Genomic DNA, 12,527 nt, shown 5'->3' with positions numbered 1-12,527 from the left:
TATTAGATTTCTTCGCTGAAGATAGTTTGAACTTTGCTACTGTATCAGATTTCCATTTCGATTGTCTCATTTCACTGCCCTCGTGTTATAGTAAATGAGATACCCGTGTCCGTCTGTCCTTGGCTCCTTGCTGCACCTGCACTCGATGCCAAAAGTTGTGGACGTGGCCTATGTAAAGAGAACGGAGAACTTATGGACTTATCTGCAAATGTACTCTTAAACCTCTTCCCCAGCGCGATGGCCGCCGCCGCGGGAGAAACACCGGTGGGCGACGGGGCTCCGCCGCCAGGAGCTCTCTACTCCTTCGGAACGCTGTGGCCGGAGCTCAATCAAGGCCTCACCTACACCGACACGTTCCGTTGCGCTGGTTCGCCTCCCTATCTCCTTCCCTCTGGTTTGTTGTTTGGTACTTGTTCTGATTACTTGCAAGCAGATGCGGACGCCGCTACCACCTTGATTGAGTTCTACTCTACTAAATACAAGAGCTCAGCGCCATTGCCAGGGCAAGTGCCTATCTGCTACGCTTAATTCCTGACTTCCGTGATCAGTTGATGGTTTTTCTTGTTGATTTAATGATGGTGGTGGTGTGCTCCGCAGGTGGATCAAGAGGATTCGTAACGGACAGGTAGGAAAATTGGGGATTTAGTGAAAATTTACTGATCTTCTATTTGGTGCTATCTGTACCTGAGCTATGGTGATTCGTCTGCTTTTAGAAGGGAGTTCTAAAAAAAATGTCACACGTATTTTGGAAAATGAGATAATTTATGAATTTCTGGCAAATTTTCTTGGATGTTCAAATGAAGGTTTCAGTTTGTTTGCAGATAACCGTTGATGGTGAAGTTGTCACTGATCCAGATATGACTCTCGGGTAGTTTTCTCTCAGCAAGCTTATTATTGTTATATTCTTCCAAATCTCCAATTGCATTCGATTATTTCCTTTGGTTCTGTATTTATTGTTTCAAAGGAGTTCAAAAATCTTATTAATATGACAGGTACCTAAGCTAACTCTGTTTTGCAGGGATGGTTCTAAGTTGGTATATCATCGTTTTCCCTGGCAGGAGCCATTTGCGCCATATTTGCTGGAAGTGCTCTACGAGGATGATGACATGGTATGCAAATGACCTTGGTGCTATTTATCAGTTTGTGAGATAAAGATTGTTCTGTAAATTCGGTCTATGTTTCACATTTCATGCCCCGAGCTGATTTGCAAGGTTCAACTTTCAAGTCCCATCTAATTTTTAGTCTATGCTTATCTGAGGACTGGAAGATATGGACTTAAGTTTTTAACTTTATTGACTTATGAATATCCATGTGCATGAACTATGAATTAGATTTTTAATGCCTTAGTTTTTCCTTTTTTTAGTGGCTCATGTTGGGTTTCATCTCTAGCCTACCCCCAACTTACGTGCTTTGTTATTGTCGTCGTTGTCCGACTTGTGAGCACCCAACTAATTTGAACTTGCAAGTATTGCGTACACTTGGATCACTAGTGCACCTTGTCTAGCTAGGCTAGGTCAAGCTAGCCGTAAGCAAGGTATTGCGTTTGTTTGCTCAGAGATGAAGCTAGCCGTAGGCTAGGCTAGGTCAAGCTAGTCGTGAAGCACCTTGTCCATGCAACTGCCTGCCTGCCAGTTGCCACTGATGGAGAGCCAAGCAGGCCGTTTCTTGCTGTTACAGGATAGATTGCCTTCAAAAGCCAGAATTTTCTAGTCTTGCAAAATAGCAACCTTCAGTCATAAGGTCCAGGATAGTTATTGCTGGGGATCCACAGACACCCGTCGTTTCCAACTATCCATTTTCATAAGGTGTAAGGTTTATTCTGTTCTTGTGCATGTTTGCCAAAATCTGTAATAGCACATGAAGCTAATTTCCAATTTTACATTTAGAACTATGAATCTTAGCCAGAGAATGTTTTGTCAGGTTGCCCTTAATAAGCCTTCTGGTTTGCAAGTTCTGCCTAAAGGACTCTTTCAGCAGCGCACTGTTTTAGCACAGCTTCAATTGAAAGACTGGAAGATGGCCTCATCTTGCCGGTCGAAGAGAAAAGATGTGCAGTCACATCCAGTACCTGTTCATCGATTAGGGAGGGGAACATCAGGTTTGTTTCTTTTTTTACAACTCAGTCCTCACTCCTCAGAAACTCCGGTTCACTGACACTCACTTGAGGTCTAGTAGGTGTAAGTTTTTGTAGCTTCTCTGCATGAACATAAGAATCTAGGAGAAAGATACCTTAGTTTCTCCAAAAAGCTGATGTTCAAACCATCAAGTAATATGAGGGAAGTTCAAGTCATGGCACATCAGGGAGCCATGAACATGGTGATGAGAATTTTTTAGGTAACTATGATGTGTGACAGGGACAAGGTGGAGAGAGGAGCGATAATAGCCATGGTTGACTGTGGGAACCCATGTGTGAGATAATACCGATGCTCAGGTCATGCTGGTTCCAAGAGCTGCATGTGTTTGTGGTTGCTGAGTGGGTTGGGTGGGGTCGGGGGATCGTGGGAGGCATGAACCTTGATTAGATGATCTAGGATGCTTGTTTCCATGATCCACATTTCCACTACAAGATGAGTTTCCACTTGTTTAGACAGAAAGGTCTGCATGTTCGTTCCACTGGTAACCAACCGTTTTCTGCAATAATGTGTATTGCCAAAAAAAATTGTTGTTTAGCCAAAGCTGGTCATTCAGTATAAGCTCATCTGTAATTTTCTTTGCTTGTTTTCCTAGAACAAGCAGGAGAGCTACGCCTCATTGTATTAGAGGAGAATTTGCTTTGCTTGTAGTTTTGTTTTAGTTTATAATGTCTGTTCTTGCTAGCTATGCTGACTTGTATATTATTTTGCTAGGCCTCCTGCTTTGTGCCAAGACAAAGATTGCCAAAGTTCGACTTGCATCTTATTTTGCTGAAGGTGCTATAAATGCTGCAAAGAAAAGGTGTAAAAACTTCTCATTAATTTTAAAAGTTTTTTTTCAAGTATTCACATCATGTATGCAGTTCAAGTGATTGACATGATTTATAGGGATAAATCAGAGTTCAGTGAAGAGCGAAAAATTTCAAAATTTTATCGAGCCTTAGTGACTGGCATACTTGATGATGATGAGGTACTATCCCTTACTTATTTGATACGCTGATCTGATCTCTTATATGCTGTTCAGGTTATGACCCCCTGGTTTTCCCTCAGTTAGTCTTGCATACCTAGTTATAATCTTGTATTGTATGCACGATCTCTCTCTCTCATGTAATTTATTTTTATCACACATGTAGGTTGTGGTTATGCAACCCATAGGGTTAGTTCATTATCCTGGAGTTGCAGAGGGACTTTATGCGGCATGTTCCTCAGGTATTGCAATTGTAATACTGTAACTTGGAATTGGTGAAGGTCCTTGGGGGTCGGGTAATCACAGTACTGTTGATATAATTCCTATCGGGTAAATTTTGATCATTGGTTCTCTTTGTTTGTTATGTTATCTTGTGCCATCGATTTTCAGGAAAGCCAGCAATGAGCAAAGTATGTATTCTTGAGAGACTTGCACACCAAAATCACACACTGGTCCAGGTAGGGTGTGTTGACTCTTGACTGTAAACAAGATAAATGTTTTAGCTCCTGCTCTTACATGTTCACAAATGTGCATAGCATCATGTGCTTTTAATTGCGAGTATGTATGCTGGCAAGTTTTCGTTTGCTGCCTTGGGTATTTTAATCTTTGATGTTTCCTTTTCTTCATTGATGTAGGTTGAAATTCATTCAGGACGACCTCACCAAATACGGATACACCTTGCATACATTGGGCACCCTCTTGTAGGCAAGTCCCTCGCTCACTCTACTTAAAAATTCATTTCTTGAGTTACTTATTTAATTAATGCACTTGGCAAAACTCATCTTCACATCCAGGGATGAAATACTTTTGTATTTATCAGTACATGTCTTTTTTTTAAGTAATGGTAGGCGGCCCTACTATCCAAATCAAACATAAATTTCTAACAGCTGTAATTTGAACTCATGTATATTTTTCTGTTTGCACCAACAGATGATCCTCTCTATGGTATTGGTGGGCACCCCAAATTTGTTGAGCCAGAATCTACTGGCACAAATAGTTCTTTTGCATCTGATGGGTAATTCTTTCATCTCGTTTCCATTGAGATACCTCTTTGGATGCTTCTTGTATTTAGTTCAACTGACCTTTCTTGCTCTTATTAGAGGTTATGAGAGACCTTTGCAACCTGTTCCCGGGGACTGCGGGTATCACCTACATGCACATTGGCTTGTTCTTTGCCACCCAACAACCAATAAGGTGATTAAACCTATATCTAATCTTGGGCAAGTATTATCAACCTGCCTTCCCGAGGCACTAAATAAAATGCATGGGTTGAATTGGACATGAACTTATAGTCTGCACTATTTTTGTCCATAAGATAATATATAGCACTGTCATGCTAAGGTCTAAAAAGGTGATGACAGGAGGTCAATGAAAAAAAAAAACTGAATTTTGGACTTGTTGGATAATAATAGCTCCCTAAAAAAGGTTCCTCTTCTATGTATTCGAGGGAGGCAAAAAGTAAGATTTACTCTTGTTGTAAACTGCTCTTACTGCAGATCTAACAGAAGGTAGGAACCCCTAGAATTTAGACCAGCAAAATGAACTCTCATTCCATTAAGAAGCAATAAATGTAATGATTTTCTTAGCTTTAAGAAAGAGAAACTATAAGTAGTTTTTTTTATGTTTTTAATTGGCATTATTGTAACTACTGCTCCACTCCTTGTATTGACTCTGCGCTTACCATGGCCGGCTATGCAGATGGTAAAAATTACCGCTCCTCTTCCACAAATTCTGCAGACACGGGAGGAGCGCCGTGCTACAGCTGAGCAAGTCGGTGGTTGAACATGTAAACGTAGAATCTTTCCATGTATATCTGTTGAACTGAGCAAGCAGCGAGTCCTCACAGACGTTAGACACTCTCACACTCAGACCTCTGCTCTATTTGATCACCTTTCTTGAGGAAATACCTCCGTCGTACACTATCAACTACTGGTTCGACGCAGCAAAACTCTGGCTCGACGCAGCGCCGTCTCACGTGACGTTTAGGACAGGCTAACGGGTAGCATCAGATATTTAAAAATAAATGGAGTACTAGCTAATGACTCTGAATCTTGTTCGGTCTATTCAAAGTTCAATTCGCTGAAGAAATGTTTTGTCACAAATATGCTTTGGTTTGAAATGGAGGGAGGTGAATTGTAGGAGTCTAGGAGAAGATTTCTAACGAATTCATTTGCGTGCAATGGACTGACCCTAGCTGGACCTTCGCGTTACGCATCAGGCTTGCTGCTTGCAACCCCCAGAGTCCCAGACATTCCTCCCCCCAAAACCTCCCGAACCAAGAGAATTCGGGGAAAGGAGGACGCGGCGGTGGCGAGCAGCTTCTGCTCAGCGAGGCAGCGGCACCGGCGTCCACCTCGCAGCACTCCCATTCCCAGCACTTACTTCTCCATTTTCTCCCCATAATAAACCCTAAAAAAAGAGAGAAAGGAGAGCATCGCAGTGGCACACGCGCAATGGAAGGCTCGCCGGTGACGCGCCTCCCGGAGGCTAACTCCCTCCCCGATGGCTTCGTCCCCGACGTCGAGAGCTCAGGCACGGACGCGGCTTCTCCCTCCTCCGCGCCCATCGCTGATGATGCGCTCGACTCCGATATCCCCGCCGCCACCAACCCCGGCGGTGAGGAAACCCTAAGCGATCCCTCCCTTCCTGCGTCCACCGCCGAAGATGCCTCCTCGGCCGCCGCTGCTGAAGCCTTGGGCACACTTTCTCTGGCCGCTGCTGCGGAGCCGGAACGCGCTCTAGGGGAGCACGGACCCGCCGGCGCTTCAAGAGGTGATCCTCTGTAGTCCTTTCTCGATTTTATTTTTTCATTCACCATGAGCTTCCTGATCCTAGTTACTATTTCAGAATGACAGCCATTCCTCTAGCGGTTCAGTGTAAACATAGAAAAATTAAGATTTTCATCACGGTGGAGTTTGAGCTCCAAATGTACCTTAGGGGCTGTGTTTCCTTACCATGTTTCGCTGTTCCTTTTGACAGGTGAAGAATCCTTGAACGAGAATTGCGCATCAGAGCAAGTGGGCGCTCCAACTGCTCAAAAGGTGGTCAAGATTGTTTATCACATAGTATCATATAAGCGTTTGCAAGAAGAATTTGTCTTTGTGAACTGGGATTGATTTGCTTGCTTTTGTAGGGGAGCGGTGAGCCGAAACGCAAGGTCGTGAAGCGTAGCAAGCTCGAGAAGGACAGAGAGTTGTTTGAACTGGCCCAGCAATACCACAGAGTGGTTGCAGAAAGGGATGCAGGTTAGTTTATTACTTGAATATGTGATCGTTGTACAGTTGAATTTAATGAGTGCATGCCCCCCTTTGTGATTCTCCTTTATATCTTCGCCGACAAAACATGTGTGTTTCTTTGGTCGAATGGATGACCCTGTATGTCCATGTATTAAGATGTTAATTGAAACTTCTTAGTTAGCATAGATAATCCAGTGTCGCTAAAAATTATGTGTAGTTTGATTGTTGCATATGAACTGGTGCGTGCACATTGTGCTCATAGAATTCATCTACTTAACATTTGTCATTTATATTTGGGTCCTTGCAGCCATTGCAGTCAAAGAAAGACTAGAATCTCTTTGTAGGGAATTTCAGCGTCAAAACAAAATGCTAAAGGTATGTTCAGTGTATTTGAACTTTGAATCAAAGTGGTATAAAAGAGTTCTTTTCATTTTTGTTCAATTATTATACCATTTTAGCATCTTTGTCTCAGGAAGAGTGCGGAAGGGTATCGACGGAGGGACAGAACATGCGTATGGAATTGTCTGAAAAATTTGATAACGCCATAAAGGTTGACAGCTCAAAATACATCATCTGATTATGATATATGATAAACATATACAAGCTCCTTCATTTGTTTTTGCTTGTATGTCTAAGTTTTAGCTCTTATTTATCAATTTTCATGATATATTTTTGTAGGGTGTCAGTGCCAAGCTTGAGGAGCAGAGAGTGTTGTCCATTGCTCAGCTAGAAGAGAACAATATGCAATATACTAACCTTATTCATATCTTGAACATTAGGAGTTCCATTAGTTGATTTTGGTATCAACTCATTGTTAAAGTGCCTTCTGACATTTCTAGTCTGGTACACTGACACTTGTTGCTTTTGTAGGTTGAGAAGTAAACTCAAAGACCTTGCTGATCAATATGACATTACTCAGCAGAAATATGCTCACCAAGTATGCTATCAATATCCTATATTAATAGATCTTGAAGTCTCATTGATATTTGTATGACAATATTGTTCTTACTAGTTTTAAATGCTATTTGTTGTGCTCTTGGTTAACTTGTTATGGCATGTATAGTTGAAAGAGAAAACGCTGGAGCTTGAGCTTGCTGATCTGAGACTTCAACAACATCAAGAGAAGGCTGCTCAGGAACATACCCAAATGCAGTTGTATGCTGAGCAAGTTTCTCAGCTTATGACTACTGAGAAGAACCTGCGGTTGCAACTAGCTTCTGATGGAGAAAGATTTCAGCACTTTCAGGTACTTTCACTTCTAAGACCATTTCCAGGTTCCAAATGGTCCCCCAATAGGTGACGAACTGACGACGATAATGACAACATGTGGCTTTGGTCCAAATCAAGTTGGTGTAGGTTAGATATGAAACCCAACGAAAAATGTAAAACTACTCGTGCACTTTACCCGCTTTAGTAGTGGCCATTTTTGCCCTTGTAGGTGAAGGTTTAAAAGTTTGAGCACGGGAAGCACTTTAATCCGTTTTTTTTGTTATACCTTTATGTTGTTGTTGCTTTATCAGGATGCCCTGTCAAAAAGCAATGAAGTCTTTGAAACTTACAAGCAGGAGATGGAAAAGGTATGCTCTACATAATGTTCAATATCATTGTATCTGCTTTACTTGTCAACAGTTGTTGTTGACTGAAGTAAAAGTCTCATATGATCTTTTTCATCAGATGATTTCGGTGATAAAGAATCTTAAGAAGGAGAATGAATTTCTGAAGGGAAAATGCGAGAACTCAGATATTGCTCTTGTGAAGCTCATTGAAGAGGTAATGTGTGCATCGCAAAAAGCTATCTCCTAGCTGTACTAAACCAGGTTGCTATGTTGAGACCACAGTTTTGACAACTATACCTGCCTGCCTTCTTAGCACAGTACATTGATCTCCTTTACCGTGTTTGAAAAATTAGGACCAGTTCTCTAGCTTATAGAGTTAGATTTGTGACATTTGTCTTTCTATGCATACTGGGAAAATCTTGTGCCAGTTGATCCTGCATTATATAAGTGGTATTTGCTAACTTCGACCCATTTGCGATGCCTCTGCAGCGTGAGCTAACGAAGAAGCAAATGGAGAAATTGAAAAATCAAAAGGAGAAGCTTGAATCCCTGTGTCGATCACTACAGGCAGAAAGGAAACAAGGCCCCTCCGCCAGTATTCCAGACGCCCCTTCTAGCCAAGAAGATGTATCAGCGACAAGTCAAGAATCTTAGCACTTTGTGCTTGGTGTGCTTGTCAATATACCGTTGGTGCCAGCTACAGCTGCCGAGATTTCTGAAGCCTGAGAAATGCATATGTTACTTATATCCTGTTTTGCTTGTGTTTGCGGGAGTTCTGGGCACATTTAAAACACACTCAGCTGTCTACCTACTGTCCATCTCAGGCCTTTGAGATTGTAGCCTAGAGGTGCATTCCTCTACAAGTAACTCGGTATTGTTACACACTCAGCTCTCGGCCGTTCCTTTTTCTTGTTTTCGTTCGAGACAAGGTTGTTACATTGCGGGTGTGTTGATTCCTCTGATCTTTTGTTCCCGTTTTGGCCTTAATAAATGGCCGTTTTGGCCTTAATAAATGGCCATTTTGTTCCATGCTTTCTCTTAACTATCATGTTAAAAACTAAAACATCTTTTAGTTTGGAGACGGTAGTCTAATGAGTTATCCGTTGTTGTCCCAAATTCTGGAAATGATCCATCATTCCTGTATTCTTCATGTTTCAACACAAAATGCAGTTGACTTACATATACAGAGAACCAACGGAACAGTGAAGTATGGACGCTAGACTGCAGAGATGAGCTCACGTCTTTGTTCACGTCATTTTTCAAATGTAAGCAATCATCAAGTATAATCGAACAACCTTTAATAAAATAATGTCTGACTAGTGACTAATAAGGGGGGAAAACAGTGGCGTATGCCCAGGAAGAGCTAAATCCAACAAGTTCTAGTGAGCATTTCTTCTACTGAATGTTGCTGCTACATGTGCACATGTGCCCGCGTGTAGCATAACTGAAGCAAATATCATGCCACACATTCTTATAATCGCCTTAACAACAGCAAAATGCAATCCAGAAGCATAACCTGCATAGACATAAGAAAATATGAAGAACAGTTCAAAGGTTGAGGTTAAGTAATTGTCACATGGTAAACGCTCAACTAATTTAGTTGCCAGAAAAAAAAATAGACTATAATGTGAAAATAATTGAAATGGTAGAAGGTAAACTGAGGTGAAGTTTGATAGGCAAAATTTGACAATGCGATAGTCCTTGATGTAGGTGTTTAATTTGTATCGTAAAACCAATATATTGATAGACTGGAGTTTGATACACGACGATGATTTTTGGAGTTGCAAATGGGACTAACAATAACTTCCAATGTATCTAGCTAATTCCAATGATATCAAGAATAACATGTTCACGACTAAATTGGCATTCAGCAAAACATTCGGAACAAGAATTTGAAATATTGGAGGACTAGGAATTGTGGGTTTTCAATCAAAAGCGTCTAGTATAAGGGGGGAAAAGTAGCTGCGGTTTGCAGGTACAGTACTTCATGAATGCACAATATCTGCTAAACAAGCCAAACACAATTAAATATGCTCGACTTACAAGCTCAATCAGTAGCAACTTTCTTCCTTGCTGCCCTTGCGTTATCATATTCAAATTTGAGCACATCTGGAATATGAGATGTATCCTTGATGTACAACCACCTCCCGATTGCACTCTCCTCAATCATTGGGAAGTAATTAACAAGCATGGTATTGACAATCCAGTACCAGATAGCACCAAACATGAGGCCCACTACTGCTCCCGCGAAAACCTGATGAAATTTATCAATTGAAACTCATTTCAGTTTTGAGAAGCTATCTGCCACACTTTGCCTAGAATAAGAACAATCACATCGAACCACTTCTCTTTCAAATAAGCAGGTTTTTGAGGCAGGTAACGATGTAAATGAATACATTGTTATTGACATCTCACTAAATGATACCTAATGCTAAGTAGATTGATACAGAGTTAAGCACTATTAAACACCCGCAGAAACAAATGCCACACAGCTTTTTGAGAGAAGAAGACATAAGAACTTCTCAATACAGATAAATGCATTCAATTGGGTATACATGCACGGTTGTATCCAGAAAAAACAGGGAGACAATTCATGATTCTGACCTAAACAACGAATTACTAGAATTTGGATGCTCGTTTCATATATATTTATTATGGAGATTATCCTTTCACAGTTTTCCTTCAGGATAGTAAACCAGTGTTGACTCATTTTTTCCCCTCAAACACGACTCACTAACTTTCTGCAGCAGCTTTCTTCGAAACTGTTCTTAACGCATCTGATTTTCTGTTTCCATCAGCTAAGGTTAGGACAAATAACATAGTTATGGAAAGTGCCATGGTCTAACTTGCCAGTTCCAAATCACAAGTCGTTTTAGCTTTGTCATAAGACAAACTTCTCCAGCTTTGACTATTTTTTTTATGAAAAATGCACAAACATGTACAACATAAAACAAATTCATTAGATACGCCATAAAACATATTTTGATAGATCATTTGTTTGATACTGTAGATAATATATTTTCTATAAATTTGGTCGAAGTTAAACAAGTTTGACTTAGGAAAAAACTAAAATGACTTACAATTTAAATGGAGAGAGTAGTTTCCATGGTGGCGTGGTCTAACTTGCTGGGACTACAAGGGTTTGTTGTCACTTTGTCATACTGCTGATCTTTAGTACTTCTGTCCTACGTTCCTTAGTAAACACACGTGAATTTTCAATCATAGAGAACTTTCACTTCAAACCAAAGAAACCGCACCCTCATAAAAAAGTCTAAAGTAGCAAAATTTCAAGGTTTCGAGTTTTCCATTTCATTTGTCACATGGCACCACAGTTTAAGACTTTAAGTGAGGCAGGAGATTTTTGAACAAAAAGCACATCTAGTCAGATCGGATCCGAAATTCAGGGGCTCTCACCTGCGCGACGGTATGGTAGCCTAGGTAGACCCTGGACAGCATGGTGAGGAAGGCAAGCGGCCATGGCACGGCGGCGATCACCTGGCGCGCGCGCGACCGGCGGAGGGACAGGAGCGACAGGTAGGTGGCAAAGAAGAACATGTACTGCGAGTGGCTGGACGGCCAACCGTGGGAGTCGCAGGCCTCGAGCAACTCGCAGTACGCCGGGCGGGACTGCGCGACGGAGTCCTTTATGAGCTCATTGAGGACCTGAGAGACGAGGAGCCCCGCGGCGAAGCAGAGGCCCTGGAGCTCCCGACGGAAGAGGAAGTGGGAGACGAAACCGCCGAGGCTGATGAAAACCGGGACGAGGGAGACCCACGCGAGGAAGAGACCCAGCGGGTCGCCCCGGCGGTAGCGGACGTACGTCAGCGTGATGGCCTTCAGCGAGGGCGGCACCGACGCCGCCATCTCCTGGTAGTCCGCCGCTCCGGACATCGTCGCGCTCTCGCCTTGCGGTCCGCGTCGCGGAGGAATCGAGAAGGATTTGATTTCCCGGCGCAAGTTTAGGATTGGGGTCCGGTTGTGAATCTATCGGCGACGGCTCGCTGCTCCGATTGGCGTGGAGATCGCGGGGATTTTCGCCCTCCGCGTGTTTGCAGCTGGAGCCTGGTGCTGGGGTTGGGGGACGGGACGCGTCGTGGTCCGTTGAGCCGGACGAACGTGCCAGAATAGGGAGGCGAAGCCGCGTGGTGAGGGAGAAGGGAAAGGCTAGAGGGACTGAGCGAGCACACGGCGGATGGATTGGAGATTCCGGCATCAGACGATAGATTTCATCAGAACTTCAAATTGACGATAGATTTCATCAGAAAAATACTACTCTGTTTTAAATTGTTATTAGCCTCCATACTAAAAAATAAAGTCTTTTTGACAGTGACACGGTCTCCAAAATATAACTTTGACTACATATTTTTATAAAGATATTTATCAAAAAGTGATATATGTAAATTTTTGTGAAAGTATTTTTAAAGACAAATTTATATATATGGTTTTCATATTTTCAAACTCAACAACTTAAAAGTTATTCATGATTTATACTTTTAATGTTTGATCCAAGCCTTGTCCAAAACGACTTTATTTTTAAGTATGAAGGAAGTATTTTTTTTCTACATACATAGTTTTCACTATAATAACTTATATATAATTTTAGGGCGTTTGGTAGAGCTTCTCATAGCGGATTTTT

The 12,527-nt window shown here is 41.9% G+C and overlaps 3 protein-coding genes across 4 annotated transcripts; 2 read left to right on the top strand and 1 right to left on the bottom strand.

Annotated features, from left to right (window-relative positions):
* Positions 1-198: 198 nt before the first annotated feature.
* LOC136533169 (RNA pseudouridine synthase 5-like) lies at positions 199-4,963 on the top strand. Of its 2 annotated transcripts, XM_066525745.1 has the most exons (14): positions 199-367; positions 434-503; positions 598-625; positions 822-868; positions 1,019-1,109; positions 1,921-2,098; positions 2,847-2,934; positions 3,021-3,102; positions 3,266-3,341; positions 3,490-3,557; positions 3,735-3,804; positions 4,030-4,114; positions 4,200-4,293; positions 4,798-4,963. In XM_066525745.1, the coding sequence occupies exons 1-14, from the start codon at positions 238-240 to the stop codon at positions 4,879-4,881; spliced, it is 1,191 nt and encodes a 396-aa protein (XP_066381842.1). In that variant the 5' UTR covers positions 199-237; the 3' UTR covers positions 4,882-4,963. The 2 variants fall into 2 exon arrangements, with proteins under 2 accessions (XP_066381842.1, XP_066381835.1); XM_066525738.1 differs by having other exon boundaries at positions 199-503.
* Positions 4,964-5,106: 143 nt separating this feature from the next.
* Positions 5,107-8,909, top strand: LOC136533158 (uncharacterized). The gene is made up of 11 exons (XM_066525731.1): positions 5,107-5,871; positions 6,079-6,140; positions 6,233-6,344; positions 6,643-6,710; positions 6,808-6,885; positions 7,014-7,078; positions 7,206-7,272; positions 7,399-7,581; positions 7,856-7,912; positions 8,010-8,105; positions 8,381-8,909. The coding sequence occupies exons 1-11, from the start codon at positions 5,553-5,555 to the stop codon at positions 8,543-8,545; spliced, it is 1,272 nt and encodes a 423-aa protein (XP_066381828.1). The 5' UTR covers positions 5,107-5,552; the 3' UTR covers positions 8,546-8,909.
* Positions 8,910-9,113: 204 nt separating this feature from the next.
* Positions 9,114-12,031, bottom strand: LOC136533183 (lipid phosphate phosphatase gamma-like). The gene is made up of 3 exons (XM_066525757.1): positions 11,306-12,031; positions 9,935-10,145; positions 9,114-9,407 (listed from the first exon to the last, which is right to left on the bottom strand). Exons 1-2 carry the CDS (start codon positions 11,780-11,782, stop codon positions 9,939-9,941), a joined length of 684 nt encoding a protein of 227 aa, XP_066381854.1. The 5' UTR covers positions 11,783-12,031; the 3' UTR covers positions 9,114-9,407; positions 9,935-9,938.
* Positions 12,032-12,527: the final 496 nt, after the last annotated feature.

This window comes from Miscanthus floridulus, chromosome 2 (assembly GCF_019320115.1).
Source record: "Miscanthus floridulus cultivar M001 chromosome 2, ASM1932011v1, whole genome shotgun sequence".
Taxonomy (NCBI): Eukaryota; Viridiplantae; Streptophyta; class Magnoliopsida; order Poales; family Poaceae; genus Miscanthus; species Miscanthus floridulus.
Note: the sequence above shows the minus strand (reverse complement) of the source record. Positions and strands in the feature narration are given on the sequence as shown.

Coding starts and splice junctions, on each gene's coding strand:
- LOC136533158 (XM_066525731.1), top strand. CDS start 5,553: ATGGAAGGCTCGCCGGTGACGCGCCTCCCGGAGGCTAACTCCCTCCCC. Junction 6,711..6,807: donor GTCAAAACAAAATGCTAAAG/GTATGTTCAGTG, acceptor TCTTTGTCTCAG/GAAGAGTGCGGAAGGGTATC. Junction 7,273..7,398: donor AGCAGAAATATGCTCACCAA/GTATGCTATCAA, acceptor TGGCATGTATAG/TTGAAAGAGAAAACGCTGGA.
- LOC136533183 (XM_066525757.1), bottom strand. CDS start 11,782: ATGTCCGGAGCGGCGGACTACCAGGAGATGGCGGCGTCGGTGCCGCCC. Junction 10,146..11,305: donor GCTACCATACCGTCGCGCAG/GTGAGAGCCCCT, acceptor AAATTTCATCAG/GTTTTCGCGGGAGCAGTAGT.
- LOC136533169 (XM_066525738.1), top strand. CDS start 238: ATGGCCGCCGCCGCGGGAGAAACACCGGTGGGCGACGGGGCTCCGCCG. Junction 869..1,018: donor GATCCAGATATGACTCTCGG/GTAGTTTTCTCT, acceptor TCTGTTTTGCAG/GGATGGTTCTAAGTTGGTAT. Junction 1,110..1,920: donor TCTACGAGGATGATGACATG/GTATGCAAATGA, acceptor ATGTTTTGTCAG/GTTGCCCTTAATAAGCCTTC.